At 36.0% G+C, this 20,209-nt stretch overlaps 2 protein-coding genes across 13 annotated transcripts in view; one reads left to right on the top strand and one right to left on the bottom strand.

Moving 5' to 3' along the window:
• The window catches only part of LOC138933701 (uncharacterized), a 211,494-nt gene extending 195,270 nt beyond the window's left edge, over positions 1 to 16,224 (top strand). For all 8 annotated transcript variants that reach the window (XM_070296657.1, XM_070296656.1, XM_070296653.1 and 5 more), the window contains 6 exons: positions 5,667 to 5,785; positions 8,659 to 8,837; positions 9,530 to 9,688; positions 10,998 to 11,274; positions 14,299 to 14,440; positions 15,273 to 16,224. In XM_070296657.1, the coding sequence (XP_070152758.1) occupies positions 5,667 to 5,785; positions 8,659 to 8,837; positions 9,530 to 9,688; positions 10,998 to 11,274; positions 14,299 to 14,440; positions 15,273 to 15,471 (1,075 nt within the window). In that variant the 3' untranslated portion in view covers positions 15,472 to 16,224. The remainder of the gene's footprint in view (positions 1 to 5,666; positions 5,786 to 8,658; positions 8,838 to 9,529; positions 9,689 to 10,997; positions 11,275 to 14,298; positions 14,441 to 15,272) is intronic.
• The window catches only part of LOC138933703 (uncharacterized), a 46,368-nt gene that overhangs the window by 25,646 nt on the left and 513 nt on the right, over positions 1 to 20,209 (bottom strand). For 3 of the 5 annotated variants that reach the window (XR_011447012.1, XM_070296658.1, XM_070296659.1), the window contains exons 2-3: positions 19,652 to 19,738; positions 19,450 to 19,502 (exon numbers count right to left, since the gene is read on the bottom strand). Coding sequence is in view for 2 of the 5 variants with exons in the window: in XM_070296658.1 (XP_070152759.1) it covers positions 19,450 to 19,483 (34 nt within the window). In the remaining 3 variants the exon portion in view is untranslated. Of the gene's footprint in view, positions 1 to 12,108; positions 12,790 to 15,267; positions 15,481 to 19,449; positions 19,503 to 19,651; positions 19,739 to 20,209 lie in introns of those variants that run through there. The other 2 variants (XR_011447011.1, XR_011447013.1) reach the window with 2 other exon arrangements.

Here is a 20,209-nt window from a genome sequence, read left to right as displayed (position 1 = left end):
TCGGACACGTAGATCGCGAGACAAGAACTGAATTGATGCGCGAAATAGAAACCGGCGCCCGTCGTAACATCGAAGAGAAGCAGCGAGAGATCGTCGGCGCGTAATCATAAAACAGCCCTGGCAGATTCATCATCCGTCTCCATCCGAGAGTTAGACTAGCCGCGGCATGCAAAGCGATACCTCATACTCATCTCACCGGAAGTCAAAGTATGAAAGATGACTATGCGCCAGACCCTCGCACGCTGCGCATTCCATGGTTACGAGGCCATTTATAGCGAGTACATATCCGAATGAAAAGATGTCACAGAATGCGCAGAATGGTAATTATCTGGAATCGTTCAGTCGTTGCCGCAGCATTACGGAAGCCCGGCTGCAGTTATTCATGCGGTATCACGGAAGTGATACGCGCCCCTCGATTTTCTTCGATAAATTTTTTAACAAGAATCTCGAAACTATGAATTTTACTTTGATTTTATTAACTTTTTAATCTTGCGCATTAAATATAAAAAAAAGATTTTTTAATTTCGTTAAAAAGCTTTTATAATATATTCTTTACTTTTTTGAATAATTACGAAAGTTCTATCAATTGTCAATATTATATTTTTCTGCTCTGTCATCGATATATTTTTTAATTCGATTTTATTTTAGATTCTGTCGCAACTTTGGCGACAGAAATTGTGTCGAAACGTGTATTTTACAAACATGGTATTGTCGCGAGTCAATAACAGTATGTCTAAAGTTGTAACTATCCCATTTTTCCTCAGCAGTTTCCAGTTATATTTAATTCCAACAATATTGTCACAAGACGCATATAAAAGGACGTAACAAAAATTTATAGCATAAACTCTGGAACATCTGGTCGGGCGTGTGTACTTTTGCTCGTAACGTTTCTGGTGATATAGCGTGACTTTTATGATAGAAAAATCTTTCAATTACATAGTAAACTTTTTCATTTGATTAAATAACTTTAAAAAAAGAAATGCGTAAGAAACATATATATATTTTGCAAAACAACAATAATATTTTGCAACTTAGTTTTAATTTTTTGTAACATTTATTCAATATTTCCTTTCACTCTGCGTTAGTTTATATATCTCCGTTTGATTTTTCTATAAAAGTGCGGGATGTCGTCCGCTAAAAATATAGTATATATACCATATATGATAATTGTTATCAAAAAATATACATTTGGATGTAATATATATATTTAACGATGTTATATCATGCGTCGTCCAGTTGTTTTGCAAACCATTCTTTCGATGACATCTTAAAAATTTGATTCTATGTCAAATTGCATATTATACGATGAAAAGCACGTAAACCGCATGATTTTATGCTGTTCAATGATGCGTTACTTTCATTCAAAGGAAAATGGACTCTTTGTCGTTCGCGTGCTGTTTATGTGATACAAATCCCTGTACGCGACAGGACCAGTTTCCACCTTGAAATGCGCGTTTTATAGACGTGGTTCTTTCGACGTCGTAAACATTTAATGCCGATCGATTTACTGACGCGAATAATAATAAATGCGAGCACGAGCTGGGCGTTGATAGAATACCGGCTAATCCGTTTAATACCCCTCCATCCCCCTCTCTCTATTGCTGTAGAATTTATGACTTGCAGCGTTTGATAACAACGCACCCAACGAATTAGACGTACATAAAACAAAAAGATTTTTAAAATTCAAACTCAAATAAACAAATAAATATTTATATTTTGTAAAAACGAATAATATATAAATAGAAATTTTAATAAAACTAAGTAAATTATACTATTAACAAAAGTGAATATTTCTGAAGCAAAATAATTAAAATAATATATAAAGCTGTGAAAAATATATAATATTGAAATTATTGAAAATATTCGAATATTCTGTAAAACGTTGAAATTTTCAAATTTTTTTATTTTGTTTCTAATTTATATTGTCCGTCATGGTAAATTACTACAGCAGATAGTTTTATTCGTCATACGTGCTTTTTTCAGTAAAGTCGGGATATCGATGTAAGAATGAGATGCTTGATAAAAATTCAAGAGAGGTAGAATAGAGGTCATATCAAATGAAAAACGTGATGAAAATGATATTCGAAGGAAGATTTTTAGAGAGAGAGAGAGAGAGAGAGAGCCATACATATTGAGTAACGATCTAACACGTGAACAGAACCAATTGCATTTCGGAATTTTTAAATCCTCCGACAATTATTCGATCAGATGTCATAACATGTTTTTCTTCCATTTACCAAACTCATAAAATTATAAATGCCAAATGACTTAAAATCTCAGCACGTGCTCATGTAAATCCGCAACGAAAGACGATAAAACTACTCGTTTGTATAAAAACGAAGAAATAAAGCATATTATTGGATGTCTGAGAGAAAAATAATTAAAGCGTATTTGAGTCCGCGATTTATATCCGTCTATGCAGGACAAGTTTGTCGGCAGAAACTTCGATGCCCAAGCCTCCAGAGACGAGATTGACCAATCGGTCGTGGAAACAGACCGAGAGAGTCCAGCGACGACAAACAAAGGTATCGCGTGATTCCTCTCGAGGCTGGAAGTCGGCGGTGACCCACGAATCAGGATTCCGACCGACTGACCGAACTCGGAGAAAGAAAGAGAAAGAGGGAGATGAGTGCAAAGGGAACTGTCAAACGAGCGAGCGAGATGACCTAGTCGTCCTGCAACAGCCAACGGCCGCATGCATTATGCAAGTCGTGGGAAATGGACGGATGCGAAATGTCTGTCGCGCGGGCGCTGCATCGGGGGTGAACTTGATGCGACCGGCGCAAAAAGAACGAGAATCGACCAACGAATGGCCAAACGAGCGATGCACGAGTGGGCTAAGAGATTTCCCAGAAGAGATTTCGAGGCGCCGGCGCCGCCTCGGTCGAGCACCGATATGGACCACCGATCGATTCGCTCTGGACTTACTCGTCCGGTCTCGCTCTCTTCGATCCGAAACGAGTAAAAAGTCTGAAATATTGTGATAACACCACTCGCACATATGTCTTGCACAGTTTGGGAAATCTTTAAATAGATTTGAAGAATCTACTAGATGCGCTGCGAAAAAGTGCTATTCTGATTTCGATTTCGAAATGAACTTTTCTAGATAAATGCAAGAATTTCATATTTGAAAAATTAACAAAACTCTTACAAATATTAAATATTATAAAAAGTCTTTGTAGATAGAAAAATATAAAAACTATCCGATTACGATCCATTCTTATAATAAGAAAAATTTACAAAATACTCACAGAAATATCGACGATTACATAAGGTTAACATAATGACATAAGATTAACATTCGCGGCTAAATGTCACACACGCCATATTGTCGATCCTCCGTTTGATCCCTTAAAACAAAGGAAGGATTGTTTCTAATTTTCGGCAAAAAGAACGATATTCATCGTGCGCGCATTTTATCCCGCGGCACTTTGCTGACGCCATTCTGGTAGTTTTTAATCTATTTTAATTTCTAACGTTTGCCGCGCGCATCCCAGCCGGTCCCGAGACGATTTATGCTTGGCAGCAACAGCAGGCTCGACCGGATACAGTGTACGTACGTACGTACGTGCCTATGGGACCGTCGTGTGTTTTATGTCGACTAATCTCGTAAAAATTCATGCGAAATAACGCCCGTGCTTCATCCGCATCGCACGTTCTACACTCTCGTCGCTGCCTGCAGTCGGGCACGTATTTCGCCGAATTTCCGGTTTCCGCCTTCCGTCTTTCGCAATACTTCCGAAACGGTATTAAGGCGATACGAAATAAAACAAAACTTGCAAAAATATCTGGCATAATATCTAGAAAATTCAAGAATAAAAATATCGAGAATTGTATTCTTGACTTAACATTTGAAAATAACGTGAAATCAAGATCCAAAAATGATTGCGTGCCAACGATCGTACTATCATGTTTTGTAAACGACACTTGGTGGAAACAACAGGTTTAAAGGGTCTAATTGGCACTGCAATTATTCAAGTGAATTGCTTGGAGAGCGCGCTCTATTTAATCTCTATCCATGCATGGGTACTGGATACATTGAGGATCAATTCGGAATAGCCATCAAGTAATTTAATCTTCATGCACGCCGTATCCAACTAAAAGCCACCCTCTGTCAGGAGTAGCCAATGAACCGATACAGATCAACCGCATCGAACCGTCACTTTATCCCACGCTCTGATAAAATAAACTATTATATAGGGAAAGATTTCGAGGTCCGTTTTGGAGATAATTATGCCAGTATAATACAGCTAAAATAACACGTGTGTGTCTATAATTTATGTGAAAGAACTAACGCAATTCGAAAGAGATTATATATATTCTTGAAAAATATAATAATTTGTTTTTTTCTGTCTATATTTAAAAATGATGAAAAATCAATTTCTTCTCTCTCTCTCTCCCTCTATTAAATTTGATATTATATTTACTTTATAACATTTTATTTAATCACATTATACATCGATTTTTTTTTGTTTTTTTTTTTTTTGTCAAGTCGCGGCAGTCTTTTAATTTTTTTAATTTCGTTTGATAACAGTTTCATCTTGATGTTTAATATCCTTGATTTTTTTAGTTATATAAAAAAGAACATCAATCAAAAGATCTTGCGTTTCGGCAAAACATATCTCGAAGAGATACGATTCACTTGCAATGAATGATCTCGATAAATTTATCTAAAGAAGCGTCAAACGTCACTAACTTCGAATATTTAATGTCAGATCGTTCGTCACGCGGAAAAGTTACTAGAAAGTCGACGACGTAACTCTGAGCACTCATTCGGGCGACAAAGGGCTGGTCCTTCTCCCGCGACACCGCAGGGCAGCGACGCGGCGAAGGGAAAGGGCTCCGATTTATCTTGCAAAACTAACTCATAGGCAATTCTCTCGCCGGCGGACTATCGGTAGGCGGTTCCCAAGACGTCCATTTATAACTTTGCCCGGAGAAAATAGAGTCTTACGTGCAAGATTTACATGCCGCTTTGTCTCGAGTTCTCTGTGTTCCGATGGAGCACCCTTTCGCGCCCTTTCGTGCGCGTTTGCCCTTCTCTCCCCCTTCGCGGGATAATGGTGAATTAATAATTCGCGTCGAAGTTTTCGCGTGTCCCAAATTCATCTCCGGTGAAAAGTGTCGTGAATTCTGCACGGTACGTATGAATGTGTAACGTGCATTACAGGAAATCGGATCGATCATTATTCATAATACGATCCCGGCAAACGCAATTTGTTCCTGTATAAATTACATATGATCGTGAGGCAAAATCATTTAGCCGTTCCGATTCTCTGTTGGTTCATAAGATAAATTTTATATAATCCGAGATAAGAGGTCAGTGGTCTTTTCAGAAAGTTTTATACTTAATTTTTTATATTTAATCATTTGCAAAGTCTTTCGTGATTAATTATAAACCGACTATGGTTTATATAAACTAAAGGTAGGTCTCGCAAACGTATTCAAGCGTCGACAATCTATATTTTGATGCAAAATATATAGAAGCAAATATTTAAACATACCAACAATCATTAATTGGCTGTCGTCGTTCGATTTATGCCAGATTCCGATCTAAAACGAAAACATAAACCGCTTTCGCACGGTGAAAGCGTGAAAAAATCCTCGCGCACGACACGGAAAGCTTGACACGAGCATAAATGACGCTCTCTTAATTCTTCTTCCAGGTACGTCGAACCAAAGCGTTACTCGTCCAATGGCCGGGACATGACGGTGCTTTTAAGACGCGCCTCGAACAGCCCTACTGACGAGGAGTATATGGAGGTCTCGTACTACTTCCACGACGGTAAGTCGTGTATGGGTTGCGTCGCATCATAAAAAAAGAAGCGTCGTCGGATGAGAGCGAACGTGTCGCGGTTTGTCGCGCGAAACCGGAGCGAAATAAACGGCCGCATGTCAGAAATTGGATTATGACATGCGTCGTCGCCGCGCAATCAAGTCCCCGTGTGTAAGCGCCGCGAAATCGCGAAAAACCTCGTCAACCTTTTTCGCACGGTGCTCTATCGCCCTCGATGCCACTCGCTCTTTTATTTTTTTTTCTTTTCCCTTTCCCCCCCCCCTTTTTTTTTGTTCGTCACGAGTTACGAGCGCAATCGCGTTCTTTACGCGCTTCTGAGAAAAGCTTCTTAGTTTTATGTCCCCGAGTGAAAGTTTAGAAAAGAGATCGCGCAATAAAATTTATCCTATAATGTGATGTTTCTTAGACTTTCTCGAGAGGTAAAAAGAGAAGTCTCTTTTGAAGAAAACGTATTCATTTCTTTTAATATTATATAATAGACAGTTTTATTTTGTCAACACGAGAACCGTTACTCAGCCTGTTTCTTTGTAAAACGACGATCTCTGCCGGAGTGCTCGATTGTCACGGTCTCGATAATGTCAGCATCTTTTTCATAATGCGTCCGCTAGCGTCTTTGAACCGACCCAAATCGCGTTTTTGCCCGGAGCTTTACAAATGATGAATCGCAGCGCATCGAAACCGTCAATTACGAGTAACTAATTACCGTAAATACGCCCTGGCATATCGATGTCAAAGCTTCGGTTTCCCTTAATCGGATGAACATAGGCACGTCCAGACGGTAATCTTGAAATTCGCTTGGCACTCAGCCGAGGATTCTGGTTAGTTGCCGGAGGACACATTCGCAATATCGACGTGTCCCGCAAAAACAGCGGCCGTGCTTAATCCCGTTTCAAAGATTAGATTTAACCCCGATTAAGTAGCTACGACCTTTCCTTGGCCGGGCAATTCCGGAGATTAAAATGAGACTCCGAGTGTATTACCCGCTCATATCAGGTTACTTTAATTAATCGCGGTCGGATAATTCGCTCTTGAGACTGTTATGACTATTTTGTAAACTAAAGCCGGATTACCACAAAGGAGCTCCAAAGCGAGATCAGAGCACGATATTTAAAATTTAAAGCTAAGATAATGATGCATTCAATATAATTTTCCATTAAAACTCCACTTAGATAATCTTTTATAAATAATTAGTAAAATATCTGGAAGATATGTATTAACTACTTCATCGTTTAACTTTAATTATCCATAATAGTAATATAATAAAATAACAATTTGCTTTTTCTGTTTCATTACATTTTTGAATGTATTATTTGAAAATTTCCATTTTTTTTTTTTTTTTTGCTTTACTTATCTGTAATCTGACATTTTTTCTCATATATCTTTAAACGTTAGATTTAATCAAATTTGAGAATTAAAATCGATTATTTTCACGGGCGCAAACTAATACAATAGTACACGAAATAAAATAGAATTTTAGTAGAACAAAGAATAAAATACGGGCAACGGTGATTGAATTTTGATATCGATGAGATTTTAAACATCGAGCGAATTTTACGAGACACATCATGTCGACTATGAAATACACGTTTTGACGGATTTTTTACATCGCCAATGAAATGGCTATCGGCATCGCCGTCCAATACCTATCCCGGATTACAGCAATCGTACAAGCGCAGATCCAATCACGAGCCATTATAAAAAAGAGACGTAAATGACAACAAAATCAAAAATGCCCAACGACAAACTATTGCCGTCGATGGGACACTGATTGACGGGAGCGACCGTGTCGTCGATCGACGTTATTACGTTTACACGTATTACACGTGTTACGCTCGCGTTCGTAACGTGGTTCTCCCACAATGTTCGTTGCAGCGATCGATGAGGAGAGTCCGACCGTTTGATGTCTTAAATAACAATGTCGTATTTATAAACGGGAAAATAAAATGCAAATGTCGATCGAACATCACGTTCGAATCACGTTCGCGGCTTTGTTCATCAGCTTTTCAGTCCGCGTTCATAGCGGCGTTCCTGCACAACGAACCCATTTTTCCTGTTGCTTTTTTTTTTTTTTTTTTTTTTTTTTTTTTTTTTTTTTTTTTTTTTTTTTAAGATGGAACATTTTCGATTTCTTGACATTCTGGAGCCTACCTTATCTCACGTCGGGTACTATTCAGTGAAACATAAAACTTTATGCGACCCGTGGAGACCGATCTCCTTATGGGAAAGGGTCGAATTTAAGCAGGCGACCCCGAAATTGCGGCGAATGATCATGCGAAACTGCCGTGTAAGAAACGAAATGAGGAAATTCAGTCTTGCCACGAGCAAACCGGCTCGAAATAAAAATGCCCATAGGGGATTTACCTATCTATAACTTGCGGAGGTATATATATTTCGCGCTGTCAGAAACTATCTTGCGGAAAAATTAAGCTAAAAGGCGCAAAGGAGAGAGATAGAGAGTTACAAGAGTCTCGCGAGAGTTCAACGAGCGTAGAACGATAAAACGCGAAGATACCTTATATACATTCAAGATCGCTTTCGTAATCTTCTCGAATGAGATCCGCGGCAGATGCACAAGACACGGTAATTTTTTCATCATTATATATATATATATATATATCATGTATTTCTTCGGTTTTATTTAATATAATAATAATTTAATTTTTATTTAACTTTTGTTGTAAAAACCAAATTATTTTTTATTAAATAATAGAGAAGAGACAATCAAATATATTTACATACACGTTTGCGTATAGATAAAAATTCTTTCAGTTATTTTTACAAAGCGGAAGCTGCGAGGTAATTTTTTCCCCGACCATTTTTCTCGACTTTCATAAGCAACACATTTTTCTCTGATGTTGCAGAACGTGAGGGTGGCACTCAGCAGCCTGCCAGCGTATGCGACGTCGAATATTACGGATTGACGTCACCGGTGGAAGGCTCAGTGGTGCATCCGGCGCCGCACCGATTATTCGCCATGGAAGGTCCGGTGAAGTGCAGGCAGCACTTTATACCGGCGCCCAACCAGTCGGTGGTCATTACCGTGAGTTATCCGACGAAATGTTTAATCTCTCTATCGTTCATTTAATCGGCCCTGCCCCGGAGGGGAAGAGGGGAAGAGAGGATAGGGAGGGATTGAAATCGTAAATTTATTCACGGCCTTTAGATGCTGTGCCCCGAGCATCGCCTCGCGGATGAAAATCGCGTTAGAGTCGACGTCGAAAAAAGAGAGAGAACGTCACAGGCAAACATTACCGTCAAATGGAGGGCATGCCGGGGCAAGAGAAGAGAGTTTTATTCCGAAAACTATATAAAACTTTTAATCTGCATTTGCGCACGATGCCGGCCTTTAATCCGCGTTTAAATAATATTCCGTTAGATCAGACATGGTTCCCCGAAGGCGAAACAACAGTTTCAGCGATTCTCTGCCGAGAACGATTAAATGCAACAATTGAATTTCCGGTGGAAGCATAGCAACCGTAATCCCGCGCTGAACGATATGCATCGCATTTACGTTACAAATTCGTCGCACAACCGAGAGAATCGTACAGCTTTAATCTCGCGCGATATAAATGGTTTTCATAATATAATATATTCAGCATCTCAATCACAGAGAAGATAGCAAACAAATTTTAGACAAACTATGCGCGTGAGATTGCGCATTATTCTATAATTAGTCAAATGCGTTTCCGCTATTTCTTTCTCAACTTCTTCCGTCTATGTGTCTGTTTATAGGTAGAAGGTAGCTCAAAACAAATTCCAAACAACTCTTGCGAAACCAAGTGCGGTGACAGCGGCTGCCATTGCGTCAGCAAATCCGTAGAGAATATGGACCACCTTTTGCTTGTCTCCGAGACCGGACACATTGTCACATGTCTCTGCGGAAATTATCAGGTGAGCGCGCGCGAACGGCGAACAAACTTTATTCACGGATGGATACATCTCGACGCGTTGCGGCCGTTTCGCGTCTTACCGCGTGCATTTTTGCTCCTTGAATGCAGCGAGATAAAAGCTATCGTTATTGCCGCAACTTTTATATCTCTGTATTGTCATACGAGGACGCCGGCGATGTCGTTAAAATATATTGCTCGCGATACGCAATTTTCTTCAAGCGGCTGTTGCCGTCTTTGTGCTTGTTATATCGCTCTTAGCGAGATGTTTGTTTTTGTTTTTTTTTTGTTTTTTTTTTTTCGAAGAGAGAAAATTCATTGGGCTATGAAAAATTTAAATCTTTATTCTCTCATTACGATAATGAAAAGTCTAAATTTTTCACTATCATCGATAAATTAAACGTCATGAATTAAGTTCTGCGCAAAAAGATTGTTGCAGAAAATTCATTCAAGGTAATATATAATGTATTGTTATTAAATATGTATCAGTTTCATTAACGCGGTTTCATCATTTATTATAATTTATCCTAATGTATAATCAGTGAATAAATAATTAAATATAATGTAATAACCCAAATTACTTTTGGGGGTGAATTTAATATACAATTGTTTTGCATTACGATCTACAATACATACCGATGCGAAAACTGCAAAACTATGACATGCGTTTGAAAAGGCAATAAAATTTTGTAAATGTTTTCAATTCAACGTTCATGTTTATGTTTAACTGGAAAAGTGTCAGAGAAAGCTATCAACGCTAGATAATCAACAATTTTGCACACACATTTGACTTGACTTTGACTGTATCCATATAATAACTATTAATAGACATATTATCAGATTACCCAATCGAGTGTAATGACAAGTATATAAACAAGATTTCGATTCGTCGGATCAACATTTCGCATTCAAATACTCGTTATTCCGATACAATTGAAGCTATCATGAAAACAATAGGCTAAATTTGTGTAATTTAACTGCATTGAATTAAATTCGAAATCCGCGATTGACAGTTAAACGTAGATCTGGTTGTCGATAAATCGTCAATATCATTTTTCCTTTTTTTTTCAATATCACGCAGCAAATATCGTGTGCGATTAAATTTATATTCTCCATTAATATAATTATCTATCTTTCGCGTTTCCATCCCAGCTTTTTATCGCCGGTGCTCGTCTTATTTTCAATTTCTTAACGGCTCTTTTAGTCCATAATTCTCGTCGCGTTTTTTATCTTCTCCGACCCTGCCTGCCATTTTCCACATCATATCCCTCGTGTCCCGTTTCATCCGTTTAACGGGCTCTATTATCGCGCAGGACTGGCTTCCGGTGGGTATCCGTAGCTGGACACCGGTCTACATCGAGTGGTCGAGGTCATCAAAGGCAGGCCTCAATTTCCACGCGGAGTACAAGTTTATCAATGACACTTACTGCGGCGATCACACGATGGCGGAACCGGAAGGCGAGGTCAATGGTGGTGATCTGGCGAGCGCCGGGCTCAAGCTGAATCAGTATTACCAGCAGAAATGCACGTGGATCCTGGACTCGACGATCGACCGACAACTCATCATCGAAGTCAAGTCCACACAGAGCAGTAAGCAGCCTTTCTACCATCCGTTCAGTAATTATATCCCCTCTCCCAACTTACAAAGGTTGTTTACAAATTTTTTTTATTTTTTCTACAATAAAGTCTTCTCCTATCACTTTTTTATATCTACTTTTAGCCTAAATATCTTGAATATATTTCTAATATGATTTATGCATATTTAACTCCACTACACTCTAATTTAATGATAGCAGAACATATGGTATAATTAATTATTTTATTTAATTCTGCAGAATCGCCATTTATAAAAATATTTACTTGAAACTATCATGATTTGATAATAAAAATATTAAAAAATCTCTCAATTTTTTTCAAATCAGAGAATTATTTTCGGGATTCCACGATTTTATATTTTGCAAGAAAAATCGCGAGCAGTTTAATAGTACAAAAATAATTTATCTAGAAGCACTTATCTACGTTTCCCAAGAGAACGTTCTTCCAACGATTTATCTTCGAACGCTATTAAAAGAAAACAAAAAGCAGCTGCGTTTTTGGGGCAGCGTATCTTTTGCGGATCTTGTACATTAAGAATCCATTGCAATTAATTTCTTTAATTTCTTATAACAAACCTGTTGATATCCCCGCTGAAATTTTAATGTAATTACGTATAGTTTGCATGCATTAGTTTATAAATAGATGTATTTAATAAATAAATATAATTACTATTTTGAAAAATTGTTGGATCGCGTCTTTTTAACATTTATTAAAAATCTATTATTATGTCGATGCTCTGTCTTAGATTTGCTCTATAGGAAAAAAATTCAAACATATTAAATAAAAAGAAAAGCAAAGATGAGGCTAATCTATTGTGCTGTTTGTTGATATATATTATATACTGTATATCGAGAATAATATTTCTTAAAATTTTTATTATTATTCTTAAGAATATTCCCTACCCTAAAGTCTCTTTAACTTTTATTTCGATAAGCACAAATTTTCTTTCTATCCTGCAAGAGAATTCCATTTGTAGAATTCTATTCCAATCCTAGTCGAGGCTCAAGAGAAAACAGAGATAGATCATCATCTTGCGCACGACGCGCTCCATCTCTGGCGACGACACGGAGAAATCTTCCCTCGATTGCTTTTCTTCCGAGAGACCGCCGGAATTTCTATCCGCGCCATTGGCTCCGCCGTCGCCGTCGCGGATGCGAAAGGGTAAAAATTATGGAAGAATAAAGTCGAAGGGTGAGAGGACGTCGCGGGCCCGACCGACCGAGAAGACGGAGGAGCGCGCCGCGAAACGAATGGCAGTGGGTCGCGAGATTAAAGAGACCATCGGATTTACTACGACGACGAAAGCTAGAGCTTCACCGTGCACAAATTCCCCACTGTGTGTCCTCCTCCTACCGCGCGCGTTTCTCGCGTTTCACTCACCTTTTTTTCCGCCTTTTTCCGTTCGTCGCCTTCTCTCTGCGTTCCTGCGGTAACGTAAGTCGTCATCTTACAAGAGCGCAGCAAAGGCGCGCGACCGCCACCATCCCCTCGCCGCATATATATTTAAGTCTGGAAATATTATGATTGTTCTTCACGGTGTGAAATGCAATGCGAGGGATATTGTTCTCTCTCGCAACAAGGTAGATGCATTTATTGATGAGTGAACTTATGTTCCATTATGTTCCGTAGTCGTACGAAAGAAGTGATGTCATTTTTTCTTTCGAAACTGTACGCGCGATATTGTCAATCTTTTGTTATTCGATTATAAATTAAAACGAGTCATTATTTTAATATTTTCTCATTCTTAATTTCTCTCGAAATACTTAGGGCAATCGATCGATGAAACAAAATACATAGTAATACAATAAGCCAGAATTGATCTATACGTTTCTATAAGGGAATATTATCTATCTATTGTATATGGAGCATATTCTCTACACTGATTTAAGAAAAGATGATTTTATTAAATAAAGCTCATGAGTACGAAAAATTAGAAACAAAACGGATTATACTGTGATTACTAACGATAAGAAACAATGAATATTGTAATCGCGCGAGTTATCAGCTTCGATTTGTCTGGAGAAGAGAAACGTGATGCAAAAAGTTTTTACATATCAAAAAATTTCTGTGTTCTTATGTTATCATTGTGAACAGACAACTACGGTATCTGTATTTATTTTATTAAAGGAGTATAGAAGCAAGCCGCGAATATTTACGCGAATTATTGAGTAAATTAATAAGATTTTATATGGAGCAATCCGTTTTGTGAACAATTTTATGAACCACGAATCGAATTATTTTAGTGACTCCATTCGTAACTTTGCGATAGAAATCGTTCCTTTCGTTCTCGTTTCTACCTTCATTTCATAGCTTTCTCATTTTCTTCCCCTTCGCCGCAGAACATTATGAGTAGAGTTGAAATCGTAACCAAAGCCTCGCAAACGCCGGAAATGGTTTTAATATACCTCTCAAACCGTGGCGCGAGTACGTTTCTCTCTCTTTTTCTCCTCTGCTCTATTTCCTCTAAGCAATCGCGCCTCTTGCGAAATTGAGTGGTACACTTTTGCCATGAGAGTTTCACCAAAATGTTAACCGCATGAACAACAATAATCCTAACAATAAGCATTTTCATTGTTAACCCTCTTGTGCACGAATTATTACATATCCATGTGGAATAAAAGATAAACGGAGTGAAATATCTCTACTCGTATAATTTGAAAATACGAGGCGTAAGATATAAATATATATCTGAATAATAGAATTCATTTCAAAATAAACGAAAAACAATATTTATAAAAAAGCAAATATATATATATAATAAAAATATATATAAATAAATATTATCTCGATGATAAAAGAAATCTGGAAATATCGATGATGGCTTATCTCATGGCAATTCTTCTATTTATCATATGAAAACTTATAATATACATATTGTGAGAATAAAAATAAAAATTCAAACAGATATTATTTCTATACACTTTGAAATTTTAAAAAGAAATTTTATGATTGCGATACGCGATTTATAAATATTTCGCGATACTGTCCGCTCCATGCTATGGTTTCTCTACTTAACAGGACCGTGCACTGCGTGGAATCTGACAATACACGAGTACAGGAAGGAGGGCGATCCCGCCGGACCCCGATTGCACACGTTCTGTTCGAGGGATTCGCACAAGAATTTCACCCTGCCATGGAAGATGAATACCGCGGTGGTTAGGTGAGTTTCCCACTTCCGTGCACTCGCGCACTCGGTCCGATTAACCCAGGGAAAGTTTCGCCGCGCGCGATCTTGTCTATTAGGTACGTTTAACGACAGTTCTGCAACGGTTTCGACGGGAGATTATGACATGGTCGGTTGAAATATAACGGCATTTTGCCAGCGAACGATCGCGCCTCATTTCGCGTGTACCATCGCGCCCGCATAAAACCGAGGATTGATGCCCGTGCGATCTGTTACTGTCGTCTCGCGTGAAGAAATTATCCACTGATTAACAATCGGCCATCGTTCATCTCGTCTTACGACCGCAATTCCAGTTACAATCGTGGCATCGCCCCTCCCATTCCGTAATCCGCGGGATAAAAAGGAAAATATGTTTAACAACAACTTTTCTTCACGAGATACCTTCTCATTGACTATGGCAGTGATCGATGCGGTCGAATCGAAAAATGGTAGATCCATTTTTATCGCAAGAATAATAATTCTTTCTGAATCATACGTTGTAACAAATTGGAATAAAAAAATAGATATGTTAGTTAAAAAACTATAAGCTAAAAGTTGAATAATGGCAGATTGCCATAATATACATTGATCTATACATTTCATAATCATCATTTATTATTTTTAATTTTTAATATTTTGAATCAAGTTAAAAAAGATATTTTTAAATATAAAAATTCTAATCAATTTCTTTATATGTATATATATCGAAAAATATAATTAATTCTAGATAAATCGTATAGTATTAATTTTTTTAAATAGATGAAATGTAAAAATAAAATTATATTTTTCGATAGAATAAAAAGTATAAGAAATTAATTGTGCTTTCCAGATTGCAAGCCCTTGGTAGAACCGCGCCGCAATACACGATGAGGTGGCGAAGTCAGACGGTGATCGCCAATACTCGCAAAAGCGGACCATCGCCAGCACCAAATTGGCACGTGGTGAATTCTTCGAGTAAAGCCGAACCGCGAGAACAGGCTTTCCTCATTTTCGTCGTGTTTGCGATTTTTTCTCGCACGCTCGTTTGACTGTTGAGACTGTAAGAGGTAAAAAAATCGCGTCTACACATACCTGTTCCTGTTAAACGAACGAGTCTAAATTATAACGTCACATGTACATAAACTTGTGAAGACAAGCCGGAATCCTCGTTTTACGTCGCTCGATTTGTAAGGTGGTTTTAAAGTGTACAGCGAATCGTGCACTGATCAAGAGCCGAGATATTCGCCGGCTGGCTCGTTAATTCTTGGCTGCGTAATTTTTCACGAATGAAATATTTTAGATGAAGCAGAGGAGAAATGTCGCACCGTACACGCGACGAATAATTCCGAGGAGAGAAATTTTTAACTGATCTCTATTATGGTATATTTTTCACTCTACATACGATCCAATTTTTTACGGTACGATGGAGAGTTTACGAGCCAGTTTACCGTTCTTCTCGATCGAATCGTACATATATATATATATATATATATATATATATATATATTATACACACAATACATACATATGCGTATGTCATAAAGAGACATAAAGAGAGTGACGATCAGCATGTGTAATAAGTGATTAGCTTACACGATCGATTGTCACTCGAATCGAAGAGGGTCTGTTTAAAGCCTTTAAATCATTTATTCTTTATCCGATTAGTTTAAAAATGTTTGTATTATACGCGGAAATAAATAATAATATTGATTTCAACATTTTATTATTTTGCTAATTAGAATTTGAGCATTATTAATATATATATATATATATATAAATGTTATTCTTCAGTAGAATCCGTTCACCCCGCATCTCTTATTTTCTAAAATGTTTTTACAAATCGATAGTTGTACTCTAAATGAAGATGTAACTGATAACTATTGTGTACGTATATAGTGGTATTTTTTACTATGTTTTCATGATTTTCACAGTTTTCAGAACTTTTATTAAAATATATTATTTTATTTAAATATATTAAGGCCAGAATAATAGCCTTGTGTATATATTATACATATATAAAGAAAATAACATGCAAGAACGCGATGCACGGATTTGAAATAGCGAAAATCACACACGAGTCACCCCTCTCTCTCTTTCAGGCGAATGCCAAATAACACGTGTAAGAGATTAAAAACCATGTAGCGATCTGTGTACATAAGCAGCGGCGTTAATAGAATTTGTACAGAACACACGATTAATTGTATCTACCCTAAGTCTGCGAATTACTGTAAAGTAACGATAAGATAATTAATCTTACGCGGCTCCGAGGGAATGAGAACGAACGAAGAGAGAGTGTGTATTTTAACGAACGAACTTTGGCACGTGCTCAAGACACTTCGCAATTTATTGTTATACGGTTTGCCGGCTGAACGGAATGCCCTTATCATCACATATTCGTATCGATAATTATCAATCCGTTCCTTTTTTCGAGGAATCGCGAATCGAGAAATCACACCAAGAACGAATTCACTCTCCGAATATCTCACGGAGAGCCGCCGATCTATTGAAGCAAATTCGCAATTGATTGATTATTATTGAAGAATAAAGTGGAAATAAATGATAGAGGTCGTAAATATTTAATGTACGTACTTGCTAATGCCACCCGATAGAATGAATCGCGAATCGTGTACTCTTAACCAGCTGTACAACAATGCGAGAATGTTTCTACAATTTTCCATTGATTTTATAATGAATCTGTGAAATATCATTGCGTTTTTTCTTTCTGCAGATAATTAAGGTAATGCAACGTGTATTGGCCTAAGAATAATAACATTAGTCATCCTTACGCACTTCCTCTGAAAGAGTCTTTATATCGAATGTATTTTAATGTAAAAAGGAATTCGTGTATTATTTTGTTGTATCGTTCTCGTTTTATAATTTTTATCTCATATACATTAAATGTATCTGATCTCATTTTAAAAATACAAACATATAGATATATTATTGACCGCTGTAATATCGAAAGTTTTTGATATTTTGCGGAAATCTTTTTGCTCGATCTTTTCTTAAAATTTACAATTCATATCTCTACATTGTATTTTATGCTCAGAATGTAATTTTTTTAAATGTGAATTTATTTAAATTAATTTTTGTGCTTCCTCTACAATCGAAGAAAGAAAATATGCATTCTCAAAATAGATTCAGGAAATTGATTAATGATACATTATAATCACACTATACAAGTTTTACTTGGGAATTTTAATATTTATTGTTGTAACACTTCGAATTACTTTTATAGGCGTTGTTACTAAATTCGTGTTTAGCGATACGCAGACAGAGCCACTTATATTATAATACGTTATGTTGTAATTTATAAGGTAAAGCGATATTATACTCGCCGAAAACCTCGTCAAACCAGACATGAAAGTCATTATCTATTTAATTATCGAGTGATGCAATGAAATCGAAATCGACACACAGCAATGTAATTTAATATAAAGAATGTAAATGTATGAGAAATATGTTAAAAAATTAATTTTTCAAAGAGAAGTACGAAAAATACTATGCGCTTCTATGTTCAATATTTATATTGTATTTGTAGAAATTACGTTCAACATTATTACTGCAATGTATTTATGCAATAGCTGGCCTTTTATTTGGAAAGTATATCGATTTTACACAAAACACGTGCGACCTAATGAAAGAAAAATACGTGTTACATGTACATGTACTAGCCACGTATATATAAGTCACAATAACTAGTCAATTGTTTCATATAAAGTCTAAATAAAGTAAAATGAAACACTAACTTGTCTTTTTGTTTAGCTCAGGCCTGTATTTATTATTATTACTTGAATCTCGTCTTACAAGAACGTTTGATATGAGATACTCAAGATAAAGTTTTATATCTTAGGATACAGGCAGCTTAAAAATCACGATAATCACCTTTTTTTATTAGAGACTAGAATATTATAAAGTACGCGTTATATATGCCATTTTTTTTCCTATGCCATATATCATTTAATAAATCGAAAAAAAAATTAAAAATAAAAATATTTATGAATGTATGAAAGTACAATTATCTCAATGTATATAAATTTGTAACATGTCTTCTAAAAAACACATCATATTTAGCATTTTTACGTATCATTTTAAGAATAAAAAGCGACCAAAATAAAATGCTTAATGTAGAATATCAAAGTATAGTACTTTGTTACTGGATATATTAAGTAAGATTCATTGTAATGTACGTGAAGTTGAAATAATTTGTAAAAACATATCATAAAAATCATTGCTTTATCGTAAAACATTACTATATTTTGGGAAAATTGGATAAAATTTTAATTAAACCCAAGACATTTTTCTATGCAAGAAATAGCTTACACACGATGCAGATAAAAAATGTAAAAAAACTGACTTGAAATTTAATATATAAAATATCATTGTTTTTTAGTCAGAAAAATCTAAGTAAGTTAAAATTTCTTTTTCTAGCAAAAATTATTTTATTATTGCTCATTATTTTATATCAATCATACTCGAGCTGTAGAAATATTTTTTATAGGATAAACGACCAAACTGGTCAATGACGCATAAATAAAAATAATGTTCAAGTTATGAATTATTTGTGTGCATCTTTGTATGCAATCACATATATTCCAGGATTAAATATTGCCCAATTTGTTTTAATCTGTCCACTTTAAGGCACAATGGATTTGTGAAGCATATATATATATCAATAATATTTCTATATTCTTTATTTAAATTTTTATTATTTTTAAATATAATTTTTATTATTTTTTAATATAATTTTTATTATTTTTTAACATAATTTTAAAATAAATAATGGCTTCTAATATTAAATAGTTTATAAAAACAAATATAATAAATAAAATTTTACTACTGCATTTATTTATTATCATTATAAATTTAAATGCAAACTTTTATATATTAATAATCATCAGAAAAATATTTTTAATTTTGATTTGTTTCTAATATATTCATCTTATAGATACATTTTTTTATACATATTTGATAATTTTCACAAATCCATTACCTTATAATTAAAACAGGAAATAATATAAACTCACCGGTACGATGCGCAGCGGCGGAATTACACAGCATATTATACAATAGTGTTGATCTGTAAAATACACAAATATATATATTTAATCTAAATTAAAACAAGTATCCAAACTATATTTTATATCTCAAAAAATAATTACAACGTTAAATTTTTTCCTTTTATTAAATTTTTTATAAATAATAATAAACAAATAATTAATTATTCACCTTATGATTGCTCTGCCAAAACTTGTTGCCGTTTTGGACCTCTTCTTTCTCTCTTATTTCACCGTTGTCACTCCTTCATGGCACTCACTAGCGAAAATAGTTAATTGCAATTAAGCATGTACTTGCAAAAATTAATTACGATTACGCGCGCATTAATCTCGCCCGAATGCAATTAATGAATTTTAAAAAGCGCGTACTTGGTTATGATGGGAAAATAAAGCGGGAGAAGCGCGCGAAATATTTTCTTCGACAAACAGCCGTCGCCGCGATACGTTTAATCGAATCGAGTAATTGCGTGGATTGATATACTCATTAATCGCACAATTGTACATCATGATCATGTTCAACGTAATATTTTTCGCGATCGCGAAAATTCCGCCGCCGTTGAACCTACTTGCTCGACTCTCGCCGCGTGAATGACAACACGACCGCGCGAATGACAATACGACCGCGCGAATGACAATACGACCGTGTAATGTAAACAACAATATATCGCACGACGCCTAACAGATTTACATGCTACGCAATCGAAAAATATTAACATATACGAGTCCAATT

Source organism: Polyergus mexicanus, unplaced genomic scaffold (assembly GCF_030449975.1).
Source record: "Polyergus mexicanus isolate NDT 795.1 unplaced genomic scaffold, iyPolMexi1.0 SCAF_5, whole genome shotgun sequence".
Lineage (NCBI taxonomy): Eukaryota > Metazoa > Arthropoda > Insecta > Hymenoptera > Formicidae > Polyergus > Polyergus mexicanus.
This window is presented reverse-complemented; position numbering and strand designations above follow the sequence as displayed.